This window comes from Esox lucius, chromosome 19 (genome assembly GCF_011004845.1).
Source record: "Esox lucius isolate fEsoLuc1 chromosome 19, fEsoLuc1.pri, whole genome shotgun sequence".
Taxonomy (NCBI): Eukaryota; Metazoa; Chordata; class Actinopteri; order Esociformes; family Esocidae; genus Esox; species Esox lucius.
Window position 1 is genome coordinate 29,942,111 of NC_047587.1, and position 23,480 is coordinate 29,965,590.

Sequence of the window (23,480 nt, forward strand, 5' to 3'; positions counted from 1 at the left end):
TGCATGTGGCCTTTCTTTAGGAGTGGCTTTTTTCTTGCAACCCTCCCATACAAGCCACATTCGTGTAGAATTTGTGATATTGTTGTCACATGCACTCAATGACCACTCTTTGTCATGAATTCCTGCAACTGCTTCAGAGTTGCTGTAGGCCTCTTGGTAGCCTCTCTGACCAGCTTCCTCCTGGCTCTTTCATCCAGTTTGGAGCGACGTCCTGACCCAGGGAGGGTCTGTGTTGTACCAAATACCTTCCACTTCTTAATAATAAACTTCACTGTGCTTCTAGGCACTAATAAAGCCTTTGCATTTTTTTTGTATCCATCCTGACATGTGCCTGTCCACAACTTTATCCCGGAGATCTTTTGACAATGCCTTGCCACCCATAGTTGATTGTTTTCTTCAGTTGCACTACGAAGGACTAAAATGCTTCAGGAAAAGCTTGTTTCATGCTGAGCTAATCAAAATGACCACAGCTGATCACAGTTTAAAGACAATTGGCTTTGTGTGCTATGGAGAAGGTGATTAACTACACCTGGTTGGGTTTACAAGTAATTTTTAGGAGGGGGGTGATTTTTTTTTTTATTAAAAAAAAAAAATATTCTGTCAAGTTGGTATTATATCTTATAAGTTGTTTGTTATAAGTTGTAAATACAGCTGAATAAAACAAACATGTTTTTGTCCGTTTTCATTTCAGGCTGCAAAGCAACAAAATGTGATTATTTTAAAGGGGGGTGATTCTTTTCTATACCTACTGTAAGTAATTGATCACCTACCAACCGGTAAGAATTACGTCTCTCACAGACCTGTTAGTTTTTCTTTAAGAAGCCCTCCTGTTCTCCACTCATTAATTAACTGCACGTGTTTGAACTAGTTACCTGTATAAAAGACACCTGTCCACACACTCAATCAAACAGACTCCAACCTCTCCACAATGGCCAAGACCAGAGAGCTGTGTAAGGACATCAGGGATAAAATTGTAGACCTGCACAAGGCTGGGATGGGCTACAGGACAATAGGCAATCAGCTTGGTGAGAAGGCAACAACTGTTTGCGCAATTATTAGAAAATGGAAGAAGTTCAATATGACGTTTAATCTCCCTCGGTCTGGGACTCCACGCAAGATCTCACCTTGTGGGGCATCAATGATCATGTGGAAGGTAAGCGATCAGCCCAGAACTACACGGCAGGACCTGGTCAATGACCTGAAGAGAGCTGGGACCACAGTCTCAATGAAAACCATTAGTAACACACTACGCCATCATGGATTAAAATCCTGCAGCGCACGCAAGGTCCCCCTGCTCAAGCCAGTGCATGTCCAGGCCTGTCTGAAGTTTGCCAATGACCATCTGGATGATCCAGAGGAGGAATGGGAGAAGGTCATGTGGTCTGATGAGACAAAAATAGAGCTTTTTGGTCTTAACCCCACTTGCCGTGTTTGGATGAAGAAGAAGGATGAGTACAACCCCAAAAACACCATCTCAACCGTGAAGCATGGAGGTGGAAACATCATTCTTTGGGGATGCTTTTCTGCAAAGGGGAGAGGATGACTGCACCGTATTGAGGGGAGGATGGATGGGCCATGTATCGGGAGATCTTGCCTCAGTAAGAGCATTGAAGATGGGTCGTGGCTGGGTCTTCCAGCATGACAATGACCCAAAACACACAGCCAGGGCAACTAAGGAGTGTCTTCGTAAGAAGCATCTCAAGGTCCTGGAGTGGCCGAGCCAGTCTCCAGAACTGAACCCAATAGAAAATCTTTGGAGGGAGCTGACAGCCCCGAAACCTGAAGGATCTGGAGAAGGTCTGTATTGAGGAGTGTATGCAAACCTGGTCAAGAACTACAGGAAATGTGTGATCTCTGTAATTGCAAACAAAGGTTTCTGTACCAAATATTAAGTTCTGCTTTTCTGATGTATCAAAAACTTATGTCATGCAATAAAATGCTAATTAATTACTTAAAAATCATACAATGTGATTTTCTGGATTTTTGTTTAAGATTCCGTCACTCACAGTTGAAGAGTACCTATGATAAAAATTACAGACTTCTAAATGATTTGTAAGTAGGAAAACCTGCCAGTGTATCATTGTTCTCCCCACTGTATGTTAGATGCATTTTTTGCTAGAGGTCCATTGTGGGATATTTTGAGTGTGGTAGTTTATTATTACGTTTTGATAATATTTAAATGAACAATATGAGCTACAACTTTAGTTTTTTTCTGGTTGATTTTGGGTGGCAGTTAGGGTGGCAAGGTTCAATTCAAGGGTTGCAATTGCAGCCTCTGCTGTCTATATGTTCTGTCCTGTCTCTATGTCCTGTCCTGCCTATATGTTCTGTCAATATGTTCCTATCTCTATGTTTTTACCGGTTTATATGTTCTGATTTGAGGTTCTCTCTTTATGTCCTGTCCTGTTTGTATAGATGGGCTCATAAGTTTGCATACCCTGACAGAAATGTGAAAGTTTGGCATTGATTTTGAAAATATGACTGATCATGCAAAACAACTGTATTTTATTTAAGGATATTGATCATATGAAGCCATTTATTATCACATAGTTGTTTGGCTCCTTTCTAAATCATAATGATAACAGAAACCACCCAAATGGCCCCGATCAAAAGTCTACATACCCTTGAAGGTTTGGCCTTGTTACAGATACACAAGGTGACACACACAGGTGAAAATTAACTGTAATTAAAGATGAATTTCCCATACCTGTGGCTTTTTAAATTGCAATTAATGTCTGTGTATAAATAGTAAATGAGTTTGTTAGCTCTCACGTGGATGCACTGAGCAGGCTAGATACTGAGCCATGGGGAGCAGAAAATAACTGTCAAAAGACCTGCGTAGCAAGGTAATCAAAGATGGAAAAGGATATAAAAAGATATCCAAAGCCTTGCAAATGCCAGTCAGTACTGTTCAATCACTTATTAAGATATCAGGGGTTCTCTTGATACCAAGCCAAGGTCCAGTAGACCAAGAAAGATTTCAGCCAAAACTGCCAGAAGAATTGTTTGGGATACAAAGAATACATACATGCTGCTGTGGAAAAAGACAGTGTGGTTGTTTCAAGCACAATACGATATTTTTTTTACATAAATGAACTGCATGGTCAAGTTGCCAGAAAGAAGCCTTTACTGTGCCAATGCCACAGAAAAGCCTGGTTACAATATGCCTGACAACACCTTGACACGTCTCACAGCTTCTGGCACACTGTAATTTGGGGTGACGAGACCAAAATAGAGCTTTATAGTCACAACCATATGTTTGGAGCGGGGTCAACAAGGCCTATAGTGAACAGAATGCCATCCCCACTGTGAAGCATGTTGGTGGCTCACTGATGTTTTGAGGGAGTGTGAGCTCTAAAGGCACAAATTTGATGGCAGGATGAATGCAGCATGTTATCAGAAAATACTGTCAGACAATATGCTTTCTTCTGTACAACAGCTGCGTAGGGAACGCTCTTGGACTTTCCAGCCCGACAGTGACCCTAAGCACAAGTCCAAGTTGACCCTCCAGTGGTTACAGCAGAAAAAGGTGAAGGTCCTGGAGAGGCCATTTCAGTCTCCCGACCTTCATATTATCGAGCCACTCTGGGGAGATCTCAAACATGTGGTTCCTGCAAGACGACCAAAGACATTGCATGACCTGGAGGCATTTTGCCAAGACGAATTTTGCCAAGACAGCTATACCACCTGCAGGAATTCGGGGCCTCATAGACAACTATTACAAAAGACTGCACGCTGTCATCGATGCTAAAGGGGGCAATACACAGTATTAAGAACTAAGGATAAACTGACTTTTGATCAGGGATCAGTTCATTATTTTATGTTTTGTTTTATGATTGCACCATTCTGTTATGACCTACAGTTGAATGTGAATCCCATAAGAAATAAAAGGCATGTGTTTTGCCTGCTCACTCATGTTATCTTTACAAATGGTACATATACACTCACCTAAAGGATTATTAGGAACACCATACTAATACTGTGTTTGACCCCCTTTCGCCTTCAGAACTGCCTTAATTCTACGTGGCATTGATTCAACAAGGTGCTGAAAGCATTCATTAGAAATGTTGGCCCATATTGATAGGATAGCATCTTGCAGTTGATGGAGATTTGTGGGATGCACATCCAGGGCACGAAGCTCCCGTTCCACCACATCCCAAAGATGCTCTATTGGGTTGAGATCTGGTGACTGTGGGGGCCATTTCAGTACAGTGAACTCATTGTCATGTTCAAGAAACCAATTTGAAATGATTCGAGCTTTGTGACATGGTGCATTATCCTGCTGGAAGGGCATCAGAGGATGGGTACATGGTGGTCATAAAGGGATGGACATGGTCAGAAACAATGCTCAGGTAGGCCGTGGCATTTAAACGATGCCAAATTGGCACTAAGGGGCCTAAAGAAAACATTCCCCACACCATTACACCACCACCACCAGCCTGCTCAGTGGTAACAAGGCATGATGGATCCATGTTCTCATTCTGTTTACGCCAAATTCTGACTCTACCATCTGAATGTGTCAACAGAAATCAAGACTCATCAGACCAGGCAACATTCTTCCAGTCTTCAACTGTCCAATTTTGGTGAGCTCGTGCAAATTGTAGCCTCTTTTTCCTATTTGTAGTGGAGATGAGAGGTACCCGGTGGGGTCTTCTGCTGTTGTAGCCCATCCGCCTCAAGATTGTGCGTGTTGTGGCTTCACAAATGCTTTGCTGCATACCTCGGTTGTAACGAGTGGTTATTTCAGTCAAAGTTGCTCTTCTATCAGCTTGAATCAGTCGGCCCATTCTCCTCTGACCTCTAGCATCAACAAGGCATTTTCGCCCACAGGACTGTCGCATACTGGATGTTTTCCATTTTCACACCATTCTTTGTAAACCCTAGAAATGGTTGTGCGTGAAAATCCCAGTAACTGAGCAGATTGTGAAATACTCAGACCGGCCCTTCTGGCACCAACAACCATGCCACGCTCAAAATTGCTTAAATCACCTTTCTTTCCCATTCTGACATTCAGTTTGGAGTTCAGGAGATTGTCTTGACCAGGACCACACCCCTAAATGCATTGAAGCAACTGCCATGTGATTGGTTGATTAGATAATTGCATTAATGAGAAATTGAACAGGTGTTCCTAATAATCCTTTAGGTGAGTGTATTTCCATAGAATGTACAGCTGTTTTCACCCAATTTGAATCTATATCTCTTTCTACTCTTAAAAATATTGTTTCACAAATGAAACCCTCAGGTTCTTCCACCTCTACTCACTGGCTTTTAAATCAGTATGAAAGTCGTATATATTTCTTTCTTTTATTTCTTTCTTTCTTTTTATGTGCTTTATAAATAAAGTTGGATTGGATATTACCAATTCTCCAAGGGTATGCAAACTTGACCACAACTGAATATCCTGTCTATATGTCCTTTGATATACCTTTTTGATCCTATCAGTAAATACATTCTTCAAGAGCATAAAGCAGTGGTCCTCCAGAGTTGTAGTCTTTTAGAATCTGGAAAAATGTTGACACCTTGTACAATTATCAATATACTAAATGCTGATAGGAACATCACTGAAAGACCACTTTTTGAGGTGTGTGGGCAAAAAAAATTGGGAAACAAAAGGAAAACGACGACAACAGAGCAAGCTTCCTTTGACTTTATCTTATTTTAAAGAATGAACAAACAGACGGCACTGCACAGTTCTCGACATAAACACAATACTCCGTGAGGTGCCAGTACTAACAAGACATACACAGAGCAACCATAACATTATGACCACTGACAGGTGAAGTGAATAACACAGATACTCTCATTATCATGGCACCTGTTAGGGTGCCCATGCTGACCCCTGTCCACTGCCGAAAGCACCTACAATGGGCATGTGAGCATTCCTGATGGCATTGGCCTCTTTCAGCAGGATAATGCACCCTGCCACAATGCAAAAATGGTTCAGGAAGGGTTTGAAGGAACACAACAACAAGTTCAAGGTGTTGACTTTGCCTCTAAATCTGTGTGATGTGCTGGACAAACAAGTCCGATCCACGGAGGCCCCAACTCACAACTTAGAGGACTTGGATCTGTTGGTAACGTCCTTGTGCTAGATACCACAGCACACCTTTCAGAGGTCTAGTGGAGTCCATGCCTCGACGGGTCAGGGCTGTTTCGGCGGCAAAAGGGGGACCTACACAATGTTAGGCAGGTGGTCATAATGTCATGGCTGATCGATATCTACATGATATCCACACAAACTAATGAGTAATGATGAGCAAATGTGTCAGTAGGGTGCATTGCTGCCATCACTCCCCTACCGGTGGTTAGTACACCGGCACGGTGGAGCGCCGGAGAGGAAGAGGGCCTGCTGTGCTATGCGGTGCCGTCGTTACACTGTCAAATACTGACAACCACAACTACAGTACACACAAATTGACTTGTAGCGTGATTGTGTAACATGGATGCTTCGGAAAATTAAAGAAAACATGACTACGTTGGGTTTTTTCATATCTTGTGTGCCAAGGCCATTCCAACACTCCTTCTGGCCAAATATTGGTGAAACAAATCTCAGTGACTGAGAAATCTTTGAAACATTATACAATGCCAACTAAGGCCCCCCAAGGTGAAATGCCCCTTTATATAAATGTGCTAACATTTGGCTTAATTACAGCTTTGCACACTCTTTGCATTCTCTCAACCAGCTTACATAGGGTAGTGAGGTTGAATGCTTTTCAGTTAACAAGTGTGCCTTGTAAAATGTCCATTTGTGGAATTTATTTTCTTCTTTCTTAATGACTTAGGGTGTGTATTTGGGTGGGATAGGTATACAGAAGAAAATCATTGTCTGTACTGTTGCCCCATAGAACCCCAAAATACTTCTAACAGGTACCCATAAATACTGAAAACGACACATAGTACCCAAAATATCTCCAAACAGGTACCAAAAAGAACAAAAAACAAAAACAGCTCTGTGAGCTGCAGGATATTAATATCAGAAGATGACGGTATGAACAGGGGAACTACATGGTTAAGAGGATATTAATATCAGAAGATGCCTGTATGAACAGGGGAACTACATGGTTCAGAGGATATTAATATCAGAAGATGCCTGTATGAACAGGGGAACTACATGGTTAAGAGGATATTCAAGCGTCATTGCATCATTTCTTCAACGTTAAGTTTTCAACAAAGACAAACACTTAATTTAAACGCTGTCAAATTGTGCTGATTCTTACACCATAGTTGATGCTGCAAGAATGATTTCAGAATATTGCTATCACATTAGCTAGAAACAATAAGAACATGTGGGGAAAGGAAAAGGAACAAGGACAGTTGCTCTCTCCTTACCCTTCCTGACTGATTCATTTTCCTAGTGACCTTGTCACTACTGGTAGCATGAGGCAGTACCTGCAGCTTTTGCACACCTGAATAAGCTGTGGGGCAACTAATTGTCTGTAAAAGTCACATTATTAGTTGAATGGAGTCCATCTGTGTGCAATCAAGGTGTTTCAAATGGTTTCAGATTAAATACACCTGTGTCTGGGAGGTCTCACATTTGGTAAACACAATTCCAAACAAAATGATATAATGATAAAGGAAAGTTCAAAGCAAATCTGGAATATGGTTCTTTAAAACCATCAAATGGGTCTAGGATAAAATAACAGTCCCGAGGCATTAAATATCCTCCACAGCACACTTCTTTCTAGGACAGACCGTCCTGAAAAACTGAGTGTCGGGGCGAGAAGGTCACTAGTCAGGGAGGCCTCGAGGCCTACGGCAAATGTAAAGGAGCTAGTCTTCTATGGCAGACCTTGGAGACACTGGTACACATTATCCCATATCTGGACACCCTCCACACATTAGACCAATCCCTAATGAGCAGGGGCCGGAGCAGCCCAGGTATGTTATCATCTGGGACAATGTTAGTTTCCACCGGTTGCAGCTGGTTCACAGGCCAGACACTTTTTATCACACTCAGTCTCCCCCCCACACTCTCCTGAATCCTTCTGAATAATTCTTCTCGGCATGACCTCGGTAGATGTATGATCGCCAGCCCCACCTACGCATACGCCTTCTACAGGTAACGGAGGAGGCTTGTGGAGACGTCGGTCAAGGGTTATGCCGTGACTGGGTACAGCACTCCAGGAAATACTTTCCATGCTGCCTTGCTCAACATAACATCGCATGTGATGTGGATGAAGTTTCATGGCCAGACCCACAAAAAGTGAGATGGGACATTTTGATAAAATAAAACTACTTTTTCCCATCATTTGAAGTGATAGTGTGATATTCTGAGTACACATCCATACTTTACACATTTGGATACCTGTGTGTGTGTGTTTACTGCATGTATGACAACACTTTATTGCAACCTGCTATTCCCTGCACACAGAAAAACCAAACGTTTTTCATTCATACTATCAGTGCGTAGTTGGTGCTTCATGTGCTTATTCAAAGGATGTTTTGTGTGTATGGAGGGATTTAAAACGAGACACAGAATGTCTAGGTTATTTTGGGAGAGGGGAATTTATAAGATTAGAACTATGATATATTTGTGGCAGTGGAGATGGGTCTCCGAGCTGAAGGGTTGGCGTTCAACACATTGCAGAGAGAGGTAGATGAGTTAAGTTTTAAAGATCGAAATGGGATACAAGAGGTGTTTGTTTGAGTGGATCTGGCATATTGAATTTGTCGTTATTTGATAGGTAAGCATAACAATGGACTATGTGCAGAGTAGGCCGTATGTATGAGTGGCAAAGCTTGAACTGTAGGATAATCGAGGGTGGACGGGGTTGGAATGTGTTAAACCTCCTGAGACCCCGTGTCCAGATATAAGGACACTCTGTTTTAGGCTTCCTGCACCATGTACTTCATTCTGCTGTGCTGGTGCATGTAACATCCATTACTTATCGTTGAATACCATTCTGGTACTGACAAATGCAGTATACACTATGATGTACAGTATATAAATAAAACACTGACTGTATATGTCATTAGCAGTTGTGCCCTTATTTTTTGCCATGTTCAGGCATTAAAATGCACACACATACATATACTCACTCATACTGTTTGCAAATGTGTACATGTTCTGTTTTGATGAAAACAGTTGAAATGAACAGTTTTCTACTTTGTTACACATTGGTAACTATTGTGTTATTTAGTAAAAAAAAATCTAAAAGTACTTCCTGTTCAAAGACAATGCTTAGATATTATACTTATCAGGTCCTACTAATCCCAAATAGCTAAGAGAAATTAAAAATGTATACATTATCAAAATTCGGGTCTTAGGAGGTTAAAGGGATTTTGATGTTGAGGGAGGGATTGACTGAAGTATCTGGTTAATACAGGGTTTAGTCGAAGAATGTTTTTAGACCTGTCTTTAAGTTATTGTTTATTCAGTATTCCAATGCAGTAGGTGGCGGCATCCCACTTAAAACGATTGTTTGTAGTCCGATGGATACAGAAGAAGCCGTCACTCAAGGTGGGACACTCCTGACATGCAAACTGATATTTCAGAATACCTTTTTAGGATCGGTTTAGGGTTACGGGTAAGGTCAATGCTATGGTTACGATAAGTTAGTTTTATATTTTAGTTAGGATTTTACACGGCATGAATGTCCTTTAAGTTATTGCCTTTCCAGTGTCAAGAGTAGGTAAGTTAGCTTGGCCAGTATCACCTGTGTTGGAATTCAATTCCGTGGGATGTCTTTCTGGTGCTGTGTCTGATTTGGTGATATGCCATGAGACTACTTTCGTCCATACGGTCTTTATTGCCTTCAAAATTAGAAACCGATAGAAATATGTTTATTAGCTTCGTTCCAAGGTGAGTTAGCTACTGGTTTTCACATAGCTAGCATAGCTAACTATGCACTGCAGTTAGATGTAGTAGTTGCCAAGCCCAGATGGCATCATTAACAAACAATATTTGTTCAGGTACAGCAGCAATATTGACTAAATGTACTGCTTTTTGAGACTGGCTAGTTTTTAGCAAATGCCAATACAAATTTAAGGCTGCAGTACTAGTTTTATCTGTACTAGCAGCCTGCTTGCTTACCTGTCTCTGGATTTGGAGGTACAGTAGAGCTAGCTAACTAACGTTAACTAGGGAAGTGGAAAAACTGGCCATCCTTTGCGTTATAAATTATTAGCTACCCAAGTGCCTCATGATGATATGGCGTGGACATGATGTAACAACTGATCCTAATTAAGAAAATATTTATTGTAAGTTCAAACGTTTTGTTAGCTTGCTACATGTAGTTATTAACCGTGCTATTATTAGCCCTAATGAACAAGCATTGGATAACTGTGGATCTGACGTTTAACGTGGTTAGTTAAATGCGATGTTAACACGTTAGTAGCTAACTACTGACTGTAGCTAATGTTAGCAAATATGTTACTGTAAGCTAGTTAACGACGAAGTTGTTAGTTACAGGACTAGCTAACGTGAGCAATGTTAAGCTTTGTTAATGTGAGGACTGAGGTAGCCATGTGAAGACGGATGTCGGTTGGGTTTAGGAAACTGTAATGCATTTAATTGAAAACTTCCTGCAACGGTATGGTTACTGCCAAGTGAGTGCCCATGTTAGTTTAATAACTTGGCAATAGGCTCTGATGTTTTGATTAACACAGTTATCTACAGTAGCTAGCTGAGTATTCTGTAAAACTGTTAATTTGACCCGTTGGAGTGAAATAAAGCAAATCCACCATTGGACCTATCACATGATCTCCACGTTGGCATAGATGTATTCAACTTTGACTGCTCACTCCGCTCTGTTTACATTTAGGGCAGAGCCAGCAAACGGTCAGATGTTTTGTAATTATTAAGCATTCCCTTTTTCTAAAGTATCGTGGATTAGCAATGATTGTTGGTTTAGCTTTTTTTGTAAAATACAGGCCCGTTACATATGTTGATTTGAGTTTTTCTGAAAATAGTGTAATGTTTGGCTTGTTATTCTGGTCTTCAGGCTAACTATGGTTGATTAAAAAAATATAATTGTGTATGGCACCTACAGACTCTAAATGCAACTGTATCAACAATTTGTAATATTCAGTTTATCTTCATTAACTCAGACCTAGTCTTGTGTATTTGGTTTGTTCCCATCTTTCCACCATGAATGAATGAATTAAATTAACATGGCCTATCTTGCAGTTTCACTGCTAGATGGTGCTCATGAGTCAACATTACTCTACTCAGGATGCGCACTTGCAGTCAAAACACCATATTTTCCTTCTGTGAAAGTTGACTATGATTTAACAAAAATGTAAATCTTGAATAAACTGGTCCTGACACGGCTAGAATGTTTCCCTGACTGTTGCTTGATTGGAATAAATCCAACACAACGAAAGTATGTAAAAAATTAAGAACTCCAGGAGTTTGTAGGGACTGCAGACACCTTCACTAAGAGACCCTTTTCCATTTATGTGTCCTGCTGTAGATGTTAGAGCTGTGATGGTGGTGTGTCCCGTGCCTCCATTGTGACTCTTGTCCGCCACCTCCGTCTCCCTGCCCAGTGTGTGTGTGCCACATTTCACCATGACCCTACACCCTCTCCTCGTCCTGTCCCACGCCCTGGGGCTCTTGGCGCTGTGTTGTCTGTCGTCCAGTGTGAACAGCAGCAGCTTCAGCACTGTTGCCCGCCGGATAATGACAAACCAGATCCGATGCTCTCAAGCATGTAAGTTTGAATCAGGGTCACACTGAAATGCACACAGATACATTTACGAAATGTAGCCTAATGTTCACTGATCAGTTATTAATATGTAGTCTTGCTGTTACTTGTGGAAACAGTAGTTACTTTTAACCTGTCTGAAAGCTTTGTAGAACATGAGCTGCATGCTACCTACCTGCCTGTGAAAGCTTAGTACCGCCAAACAGGAACTTGGCGGATCTGGGAGTAGTTGGTAGAATATCATCTTTTTAAAGAAGCAAAGCCATGTGTTGCTTCTCCAAATCACATATCTCTACTCGAAGGACATATCATTTGAAAGAAGCCATGTGTTTCAGATTTAACATGAAAGTGATGCGTCGGTCTGACTGTGTTGTTTATGAGCCTGGTGCTGCCATTGCAGCTATAGCCCTTGAGTCTGTTGTGAGGTGTTCTTTATTAAATTCCATCCACACCCATGGGGCTACCTGCGGGTCCCGTTGGACAAATGTGGCAGATCCAAACATAAACCAACAGCAGTCTATCTTGTTGGGAGTTGCTGTAAATATCCCAGACCACCGCCTCTTCCCCCCACACGTCCCACCGTAAACAAGGTTTGCGAGAGGCGTGCACTGTGGTTTCAGAGTAGTAGAGCTCAAAAACAAGGCTGACATTACCATCTGGAAGAATGTAATGCGTGGGATGAGCGCTATAAATACACAGCCTTTCAGCATTCCAGCTTTCAGTCCTGTATGTATCGGTCACCTCAAGCCCCTAGCATGGCTTGACCCCTCTAGCACCTTCTGGTTTTCCAACACCCCTGCTTCTCCCAAGTCCTGAATGTCCACACTTTACTGTCCCAGGCAGAACAGATGGGTAATCATTTAAAGCAGAAAGGCATCTGGACTTTCAATTAGTTTGCTATCAATGACCAAGAATGGCTGTCTTGGTCAGACAGTTTCTTTCTTTTTGCTGAATGGTGATTTCATCCGCTGTTTTTGTTTATTAAAACGACAAGGAGGTTTGACATCTCGGTGCTTGGCAGCAGCTCTTAAATAAGTATGGGGAGGCCACTGGCTTGAGGTGGCATGGCTGACTCTGCGTCCTCTCTCAGTAACCTGCCTGGTGGGGCCATGTCCTCCCTTAAGTCCAGGCCAGGGGACCGCTCAGCTGCCACGTCTGCGATGGGAAGGGAACCATTAGGCGTGCGTGCTGAGGTTGAGGTGTGCCGGTTCTACCTCCTCTGTCACACACGCAGGACCTTTGGAAGGGATCAAAGGTGTAAAGAGGCCTGTTTTCGTCCCATCTGTTTCTGTAATGGGTCCCAGGTCTCCAGAAAAACGGTGACGGCGGTGGCTAAGAGGAGTGCAATGATTTCATTGAAAATGTGTTGTGCTGCTCATTGAATTTCACCCTGACACTCCTTCCAGCCACAACCGTCGCTGTTTTTCTGGAGACCTGGGACCCATTACAGGAATCAATGGTAGGAAAACAGGCCTTGCTACACCTTTGATCCCTTGCATGGCCGCGTGAGTGACCGGAGGTAGAACCAGCGCACCTCAACATCCGCATGGTCCTCTTCCCACTCATCTAGCAGTGGCTCAATATCGTATTTTGACTGCATGGAAGAGTTTATTTGATGTTTTTATTCCACAGGCTCATCACAAAATACCACATGTGATCAAGCTGTGTTCATAAAAAAGAAATCCACCTGCATTTTTTTGAAGTGTATCAATGGCACCAAGTGCAATAATATCTCAGTCATTGACCTGCCAAAGAAACATGGTATGTACACATTTCTTCTGTACACACACCGTTGGTGGAGAATGTTTACATATCAAAGTGCATGTTCCCTTTTTATTTTTTTTAACACTGCATCCAAATAGATTCCAATTCAGTAAAGAGTAGTAATACCAAAATTACATTTGTTTGATGCCACATTTTGAAATGTAATCAGTATGGAATGCATTTACATGTGCTGTAGTTCTAAATATGTTTCTGAATTGGCAGCCAGGGAGGCTGATCATGGGCATAGCACCCATCCACCTGCCCTTGATGTCCGCATGAATGGCACCTCTGCCCGAATTTTCGCATCCTCCACAACGACTACAGCTCCTGTCACAGCAAACAGGTCAACGGTCAACCTCTCTGAAACCCATGCATTAGCCCTGACCACAACACCAACCATCATAAACATGAAAACTCCATCAACAGGTACCACCACCACCAGTACTACCGCCCATGTACTGACAACTACAACACTGTCGTCTACAACTACTACTATCATCACAACAATACCACCACCTACGACTACACCACCTACGACTACAATACCACCACCTACGACTACACCACCTACGACTACAATACCACCACCTACGACTACACCACCTACGACTACAATACCACCACCTACGACTACACCACCTACGACTACAATACCACCACCTACGACTACAATACCACGCCCTACCCCTACCACTACAATACCACCCCCTACCACTACAATACCACCACCCACTACCAGTCCAAAAACAACCTCGACGACAGAAATGAACGCTTCGGCCATTTTCACGTCTATGGATGAGAAGAAGCTGGCCCCGACCAGTCTGAAGGCCCTGACATCCCAAGCTTCCTCGGGAAAGGCTTTGACGTCTGCCGCTGAGGCCGGCACTAAAACTGTGAACGCGGGCACCAATCGAGCCTTAATAGATGTTGCCGGGGGTCTTCTGACCCGTCAGGTAGTGGATACCAGCTCTCTATTGGCTGTCCTGTTGTTTGGCCTCCTGTTCTTCCTGGTTACAGTTGTCCTCTTCCTGACGCAGGCCTATGAGAGCTACAGGAAGAAAGACTACACTCAGGTGGACTATCTCATCAATGGGATGTATTCTGATTCAGGGCTCTGAGTGACCGGGGACTGTTTACATTTTGACATGGTATAGTTGTTCCTTTATTTGGAGATGTTTGTAACTTGTGTGTTAACAAATTGACAATATCACACCAGCCTTTGCCGTAGTATTGTTTAATGTTACTGTCTTAAAGGTACTACAGCCAAATTCATGCAGATTTCTTTTTCGACTATGTATATATTTTCCGAGGCCTGCTGTGGTTTTATTAGGCCGTTAACTCTTACGATGGGCCTAGAAGTGCACCTCTTGGTCAGGCCATGGGCCTTAGTACAGGGTTTTGTTTTTCCTGTATTTCTGTTTTATGATTCTATGCAGATAATACTTCACCCTCCAAATCCTAGGACTAAGGCCATAGACAGTTTTATCTTAATAAATGTCTTTTTTTTTTGTGCTGTTGAAAAGGGGGTGAAAAGGTTTGTTCTTTTACCTATGTTTCCATTTCCAGAATGTTATGTACTGGTGATTAGTTGTGTATATATCCATTGCTTTGTGCATGTTTGTAATTTTTCATGCTTTGCTTTCTTCATGACTACCTTGTTTCCTGTGTTTACAATTTTTCTCCTTGGATTAAGATTCAATGCCAAAATGATCACTGTAGCACTGAAGCACATTAACATTGAAGCCAAGGGAATTGTCTAGCCATTATAAACTCCATTCCATGACAGAGAAGAACAAATGGTTATATGATTACCAAAATAGACTTTCCAATGTGGCGGAACCTCTGCCAGGGGTGGAAATGGGTCTGAAGGCCTGTTATGTGCCAATATAATTTTTACTAATGCAGTACTGTAGTAAAGAAAAAATAAATTATATTAAATTGATGTTTCTTTCATATTTCACTACACAAAAATATAGCAATTTGGTTAACTCAAAATGCCGTATTTTAATATAAACATATTCTTACTCGTCCAAGACTCAACGGTATATGCTATTTCCCAGTCAAAGCAAGATTGTGTTTGTTAGAAGGGAATATCAATCAGTGTGGTTGTAATCAAGGTGGTGTACATAAACATCTGTGGGCCAGTAATTGTTTCCTGGGGATGTGATGCACATGTAATGTGTGTTGGGAAAGTTTGAAGGTCTGGAATGGGAATTTATTGGCAGAGAAGAAAATAATGAGAGTGGGAAGGTGGTCTGACACCTTTACAATGCACCCACCGGGGAATCTTTTATTTCTAGGGAATAAAGACACTAAATGGGAAAACATGGGTTCCATCAGAGTAACGTTTAGGACAAACAACCTTTGGTGTCTCCAAATGCGGTTTTATGTTGTTTCTCTTCTGTGTTTTCTTAGCTCTTCGTTCCAGTGATTTCTAAAAGTCCTTGTTCCGACAGTCACTATCATGGACATTATCCCTGTTCCCCACACAGTTCTCCAGGGAAGGTTTTGGGCTGTACAGGCTCTAGTTTCCCAATCATTTCTGGGAATATTTGGCAATAAAATAACCTATTTGCCGCATGCGAAAGCACTCCCAAAGGACATTGCTTTTAGTGGAGTAAGACAAACATTTGGTTGCTATTTATCAGATATTTTACCCCCATGCTATACCCCAATAATATACTGCTGCCAATACCCAGTATTAATATTTTTGGTGCATTAACGTTACAGAAAGTAACTATTTTGCTGTGATTTTTGGGTGTTTGCTGTCTGATCTGCTATAACTCAGATCAGAGATAGCAGGAAATCAAAGGTTAGAGGACATGCGAAAAGAAATATCTGCAATATAAATAGCTGGTGTTGAAGTGGGTAGTGAGGGGTTTAGTGATAACTTGCTGACATGCTTGTAAACCTTTTGTTTTGAGAGGGCCCGTCCCACATGGACTTCATTCTTGTTTGAGGGGTATTTGTTACACTGAGGCGTGGGTATATTACTGCAAAACCTAATATTTATAAGCAACAAAGACCAATGGAAAAGCCTTTTTTATTTGTGGATAGGGCCCAGTGGATCAAAGAGAATGCCGCAGGCTATATGTTGCAGGTGACTGTGAAGGCAGGTTTCATTACGGCATATTTCTCTGGGCTGGGAATGGTTGCCTGCCTTACTCACACGCACTGAGAAGGACATATGCTTCTACTTTTCCCCCTATGAGTTCAAGCCAGTTGGAGAACCTTAGCATTCAACCCAAGGATTGCTTTTTCTGCCAGGACTATGGTTTAATCCTTATGTTTACAGTGCCTGGAGACTTGTGAGGAACGAAGGGCAAATCATTTTTCATAAAAGTACCTTTTCTACAGATGCAGCTAAATATATAGAAACTTTTACTTTCCTTAAATAATAAAAAAGCTAACATAAAATATTTACACTCTAACCCTAACACATTAAGTATTGTAAAAACTTATTTTTATTAACTTCAATTTATCATTTTAATTCAGAAAAATAAGATTAATTACATTTAGAGACACCCAGATCTAGTACCTAATTTCAAAGCCTTTGGTCAACGGAACTGTAGACAAATGCTTCTTGTAGCAGTCAATGAAGTACGATGATTTCATAATAATTGCATTTGTTCAAGGCCACCGGTACCAGAACTAGCATTTGGTTGTCGGTAAACATTGCTAATCTGTAATGCCGAAAAGCTAAAAAAAAAAAGGTGATAAATTGGTCTCCAGAACCTTTTTCCTCAGGCTTTTTTAGATGGGTTCTTGAGAAGTTCGATGAGATTTTCTTTTGTCCCCTTTTGTCAAATCTCTTTAAACTGAAAAAAAATAATATTTAAACTCAAAAACAATATTGTTCCTACAATTGTGAAAATCAATAGCAAGGTTGGTGTACACATTTCTGTGCTTTCGGAAAGCATTCAGTCCTTTAATTATTTCTCCATATTTTGTTTGGTTATAGACTGAATGTATAATAATCATATACATGATTTAAAAAATGCATCTACACACAAAACCCCCAAAACACAATGCAATTGTTTTTAAATTTTAAAAATATTAAACTGATCTATCTCATGTACACAAGATACCTCTAGTGCCTGATTGGAGTCCACCTATGTCAATTGATAAGACATTACTTATTAAGTCTGTATAAGGTGCCACACTTCACAGGATGTCACAACACCAAGCCATGAACCCCAAGGAAATCTCTGTAGACATCTGTGATGTAATTGTACCGGTGCATAGATCTGGGAAATTTTATAAAAGTTCATAGAACAGTATGCTCCCCCATTGTGAAATGGAGTAGATTTAGAACCACCCAGATTCTTCCTAGAGCTGGCCTTTGGCCAAACTCAGTAAGAGGACAAGACAGGCTTTGTTTAGGGAGGTGACCAGGAACCCAATTGCCATTCTAAAAGCAGAGATGGATGAACCCATCAGAAGGATGACCATCTCTGTAGTACCATCAATATTCACCAAAGACAGTCCTGAGTAAAAGGCATATGGCATGAAGGACTGAAGGACACTGAGAGCATGAGGGAAAATATTCTCATAAATTATTTTTCTTATGCAATGTCTGACAATAACAAGGTACCACTCATCATCTGGCTAACATAATCCTTGTGCTGAAGCATGTTGGTGGGAGCACCATACTATGGGAATGCTTCTCAGTGGAGGGACTGGGTGACTGATTTAGTGAAGGATGAATAAAGAAAGAACAGGTCCTTGAAGAGCCTGATCCAGGACATCAGACTGTTATAAAGAATCTTTCAATGAGAAAACAACAACCGAAAGCACACAGCCAAGTCAAGAATGGAGTGGTTTGGGACAACTCTGTTAATACATTTGAGTGGCCCTACAAAGCTCAGACTTGAACCAAATTGAAAATCTGTCGGGAGACCTGAAGATTACAGTTCAGTAATGCTCCCTATCCAGTCTGACAGATCTTGAGTGAATATGCAAGGAGGAATGTGAGAAACAGCCTAAATCCAGATTTGCAAATCAGGTGGAGGCAAACTGATGAACATGCAAAGCTGCTTCTGCCGAAGACGGTTTTACAAACAACTAAATAAAAGTACTGAATAGCTATTCATTTGAGATATTTCTGCTTTCTTTTCCAATAAATTGGCACACATCTTTATAAATTTTATCTTAGAATCATAATATGAGAAAGATGTGATGTTCAATTGAGGTAAAAACTTTCAAAGAAAAACGTTTTTAATCAATACATTTGTCCTGAAAAACATGTCACAATTTTTGGCTCCTCTAGACATTAGTTTGAACCAAGTCTAATTGAAGTACGTATCTTCCCATTGATATAAATGTTTTGAAGTTGATCTGACTGTTTAGGAACTCTTTAATGGTCAACCATTACTTCTGGTTTCACTGGGGTATAAATATAAGGTGAGACATGCAAAGATCCCTCAACATGGGAAAGGTCAGAAAACACACACAAAATATATTTTTTAATAAATTAGGCGATGACTAAAAGAATGGCTACACATCATGATAGACCTTTCTCCACTAGAACAATAATTAAGTTTTATATCAACTGTAACTAACATGAACGTGTCTGGAAGAGGACCCATGTGCATTTTGCCTCCAACTTGGGGAGGATGTTTCAAAAAAGGATTACAGAATTGCAGAAGTTGATTTTGGGATCACTACTTTTCCACAACTACAATTAGACACCACCTCTATGCCAACAAGCTTTTTGGATGTCTTGCCAAAAGAATGCCTGCACTATGAAGACATAAAAGTCAGTGCCTGGAGTTTTAAAAGTCATTACAACTTTGATTGGATTCTATGGTCAGATGTCTTGTCTTGATGAGAGTAGAGGCTTTGTTTTTGTGTTTTCCAAACATTCACACATAGTCTAAAGCTGTGTGAGTAGTCCTTTGATTATAATGTACTCGGTGGGGATTAGGTATAACCATCTATTCCACAGGGGGATGGTGATGACAAAATGGAGTCAAGCAGTTGCTGCATATGGATGGTGGTATATTCATAATATGCATAACCCATAGCAAATACGCAACAAAAAAAAGAGCGTTTCATTTTTTTCAAACCAGCCTCGCCACCCCGATTGAAGTTGAACTGTCCCAGTTCCTACTGAGGAGCACGTGAGTCTGATGGCCAAATGTGCCATTGTTCATATGGAGCCTACTTTAGTGTTTATTTGACATTTTTTACAACCCAAATCTTCGCCAAATTGCAGTTTAGACGTGTGTAGTAATGTCAAACCAGCTTCAAACATGTGCCAAGTACAACTAATTAGCAAGCCGGACATTTCAGAATATCATAGTTTACATAGAAAAGCACATGAACGCTTGCTAAGCCTAAACACAAAGCATTTCGATTTTAAGTACTTCTAATAATAATTGTCACCATATAATGTAGCTTGTGACAGAAGTATATTTAGTGGACATGAAATCCATGTCTTCATAGATAATATTGAATTATCAAATTTTTGAATTATTTGGAAATCTATTATTTAAAACGTTTTGTTCTGGAGTTCTACAGAATTGAGATGGTGCACTTTGAAAAGGGGTCTCAGAATGATCTTTCTCAACAATGAATTTACTGAAGTGAAATAACAAGGGCATAAGTAACCGTATGTCTAGTGACGTCACCCAGTTTCCGCTGTCATTCCAGTCTGAGCCTCTACGATCTGGGTAGGCAGGCTGGAGTAGCGTTCCAACAAAAGTGTCGACCAAGTCAGCGGCACGGATTTTAACTTTCTTTTGCACAATTAACCCGAAGAATGGAGACCGAGTTATGGAATTAAAGCCAAGAGCATTTGAAATGGATGTTTTACTTGTGGAATTATTGTTTTATAGTTTCTTGCTCTCTGTAGTTCATGGTAAGTAGCCTAGCGACTTTCTTTTCGGACTCTACTCGGAGATGGCAAAGTTCTAACATGGTTTCTTGATAACACTGGGAAGCAGTGTGGCTATAGCTACGTCAATGTGTCTCGCTTCAAATCGATTCTAATGGTAGACATGAATATTGTATGCTTTGTGTTTTACAGTTGAATAGACTCCAGCATATTTTATTGTCTATTTTATTTATAGTAAATTTGAGTCTTAACTTTCCAAGTTAGATACTGACTGTGGCAAGACAATTGCAGCGGAGGTCAACACAAAACTATCTCGCCCATTTCTGATGCGTTTATCAACATATTGAAAGACTGCATCTTGAAAATATTGAACGATACTTTATGTAGCCCACGTTACTTAATTCTTTCGGCTCACAACTTAATTAGAGCCTATACTCCAAGGCCTCAATGACCTGCGATTGATTGCCGGTGTCGGGTGTCATAGAAGGACCCCCTTTCTGTTAGGAAGTGTGAAGGTTTGTGGGAAAGGGAAGTTTTCTGATTATCTCAACTGTTAGCTTTAAAGCAGCAAAACTCATTTGTCGTCTAAGAAATGGGTGACATTTTATGTTTGAATGGCAAATTTACTTGTTTTGTAAGATGAACCTAAAAAAAAAAAAGCATAAATTCTGTTACGTTTAATTGATTTAGGAAAAACCTGTCTGGTCTTTACTAAAAGAAGATATATCAACAACAACAAAAACACATCTGTAATACGATTCTAGAAGGACCACAAGGCATATAGATGTTATGCTTCATAATTGGAACATCTTGGAATAGACAGCTTTTTTGTTTTCTGATTAATAATGAATTGAAACATTTGTTGAGAGGAGATCTCAGAGCCTGGCTTCATGGAATTTATGAGAGGTTGTAATACACACTTTAAACTCAGTCTAGAAAACAAAACCACTGTCTCTAAACATCAGTCAAACCAAACACCTTGTGCTGTGTTTAGAAAGAGCCCTATGTTGCCTTCTGACTAGTATCAACTACTGTTTATAAAAACATTTGGTGTCTTTAGGATATTTTAATGTCCCTAGGATATTTTCACATAAGTGTAAAAGTGTCTTTCACTATGTTATCTGTTGCTGGGTGATTCCAGCATTATTTTCTTGGGCCAGTACACCTTTAATGTATATTAGAAATGACAACAAAAATGTAAAATGAAACTTCTGTGGTCTTTAGTATCCCTTGTGTTACTGGAGTCATAGGTACCGTAATATTAGCTGAATGATATTAATTAATTAGGCTATGATTTTATGAATTTTAAGACAACAGTTATTTTTAAGAAAAGGCTTGGCTGGATACAATAAAGATAATGGGCCCATTTTGAATACACTCCATGATTCTTTTCTGATAATTCACCTTTTATTTACGTTACACCTTCCATTATAGATGTTACAAATTATGAAATACATTTTTTGCAGACTTAATTATGACACATGTTGTCTTTTATGTTTGTTTAAAGGTCACCAGAAATCCTAGTACCTTAGAATTGCAGTTATTGGGAGATAGTTTACAAGGCCAGGCTAGACGTTCACTTCATCTACATATGTAAACAGAAATGTGCCTTTACCTATTGAATGTACACAAACAAAATATTTTAACAACATAGGCAAATAAAAGGATAGGCCTATTCATGTGCCTATACTACCTGTTGTGTTTTTATGACACTGAATTGAATCAGTATAGGCTATTTTGTTGAGCTTTTTCTTAAAAATAGAACTTAATGGCTTCACAAATGGTTGATAGATACTTTTTTTCATGAAAGGAGTACTGCCATGTGTGGTAATTGCTTTTCAGAATATATTTTCCTTGGGATTTTCACTTAGACACACTAAATAGGATACCGACAAAGGAGTTGATTTCAGAAAAACTCAAGGAAAGTTGGCTTAACAGAGAAAGTTTTAAGATGATCCCATATAAAGTGCTTGTAAAGTGTAGTTTTTGAGACTTTTACATTGCCTCTACCTGTAACCTCTATATTTACAACACTGCACAAAACGCTTCTAATTGTTCTGCATTTCTTACTTAACATGTACAACTATATAGTCTAACAGTAGTCTAATGTTGTGAGCCTTTCAAATGGTGCCTTATTTGAAACTTGACCACCTGCTCTATATTGGTCAATATTCATGCAAAGTTCCTCACAAGGCAGCTTAAACAGATCAATATTCTGCGGTGACATTTCACTGTCTATAGTAATGATAATATGTAGCTTTAGGTAATTATTGGAATGCACATGTTGCCCTTCCTGTGGAATTGCCCTGCTTTCTGCAACATTATAAAGAAATCTCTTCATATCTAGGAAATGTATCCAATAGATGTGACTTCTGGGTAATTGTACTACTGTGAGAATAAAGCCTGGCAGTGTATGGGAAAATGTGCATGACTTGAGGTGGGGATGTTATTCAATTCCATTGGTGAAGAATGCAGTCCATAGATTTAATCTTTTTCCATTTTTTTCACTTTTGAAATATGATAGGTTATTTGTTTCATTTGACTTCAGCCAGCGATGTAGGGAAGAAGTTTAGCGGAAGTCTGTGCTCTACAGCAGGCTGTCTAGATCCCTGTGGGTCTCCCACGCCCCTCCCCACCCCAAACCTCTTCCTCCTCCTTTACCCTCACACACCCAGATACCACCTAGTGCACAGCTCTCTGATAAGGGTTTTGAGCCAGTTGGTCCTGACCAGAACAAAACAAGAAAGTAGAGGGAGGGAGTCACTTTTAAAACTGGGAACATTGCTTGAGAAGTGGAGGCTTTTCGGCCGTGCTTTCGTTCAGGACACTTCTGAAGCTCATAGACACCCCCTTTCTATCGCCCCCTATCTCTCCTCCCAGTGGAGGGCCTGTTAATCCTAGTGACAAGCTCAGACTCCTCAGCTGTTCCTTTGTACTCACTCTTCCACAAACTCAAACGTCCACTGGATCCAGGTGCTACACGCTCACCCTCTTTCAAATGGCTGCCTGGAAAAGCTAGTATGAAGCAACGTCATTGAGAAGTAATTTGAACTGACTGAGAAATATTTCAGAACTGCTTTTAAGTGCAGAATTCATGGTGTGAGGCTTAGTGTGTTTTATTTATTTTTTAAAGAAGAAATGCCTGAAGTTTGCTGCTTTTTTTATGCAGATGGAAAGTTCTACTTCATCGAGAGTGTTACTGAGAGACAGTTAAATTGGGAAGGGAA

The 23,480-nt window shown here is 40.5% G+C and overlaps 2 protein-coding genes across 6 annotated transcripts in view; both read left to right on the forward strand.

Annotated features, from left to right (window-relative positions):
- Nucleotides 1-9,383: 9,383 nt before the first annotated feature.
- wu:fa25f02 (integumentary mucin C.1) lies at nt 9,384-15,357 on the forward strand. Of its 5 annotated transcripts, XM_013138977.4 has the most exons (5): nt 9,425-9,530; nt 11,418-11,657; nt 13,284-13,412; nt 13,638-13,758; nt 13,842-14,323. In XM_013138977.4, the coding sequence occupies exons 2-5, from the start codon at nt 11,516-11,518 to the stop codon at nt 14,212-14,214; spliced, it is 765 nt and encodes a 254-aa protein (XP_012994431.3). In that variant the 5' UTR covers nt 9,425-9,530; nt 11,418-11,515; the 3' UTR covers nt 14,215-14,323. The 5 variants fall into 5 exon arrangements, with proteins under 5 accessions (XP_034143912.1, XP_012994431.3, XP_034143910.1 ...); XM_034288021.1 differs by having other exon boundaries at nt 9,384-9,463; nt 13,638-15,357; XM_034288019.1 differs by having other exon boundaries at nt 9,426-9,530; nt 13,638-15,357.
- Nucleotides 15,358-20,076: 4,719 nt separating this feature from the next.
- Nucleotides 20,077-23,480, forward strand: part of lrp5 (low density lipoprotein receptor-related protein 5) — a 43,741-nt gene continuing 40,337 nt past the window's right edge. The window contains exon 1 of the mRNA XM_013139019.3: nt 20,077-20,277. Within this exon, the coding sequence (XP_012994473.2) occupies nt 20,193-20,277 (85 nt within the window). The 5' untranslated portion in view covers nt 20,077-20,192. The remainder of the gene's footprint in view (nt 20,278-23,480) is intronic.

Bases quoted from the DNA above. Each gene is read 5' to 3' on its own strand.
- wu:fa25f02 (XM_034288021.1), top strand. From the start codon at position 11,516: ATGACCCTACACCCTCTCCTCGTCCTGTCCCACGCCCTGGGGCTCTTG. The intron at 11,658-13,283 runs GTAAGTTTGAAT...TTTATTCCACAG, and splicing joins GATCCGATGCTCTCAAGCAT to GCTCATCACAAAATACCACA. The intron at 13,413-13,637 runs GTATGTACACAT...CTGAATTGGCAG, and splicing joins TGACCTGCCAAAGAAACATG to CCAGGGAGGCTGATCATGGG.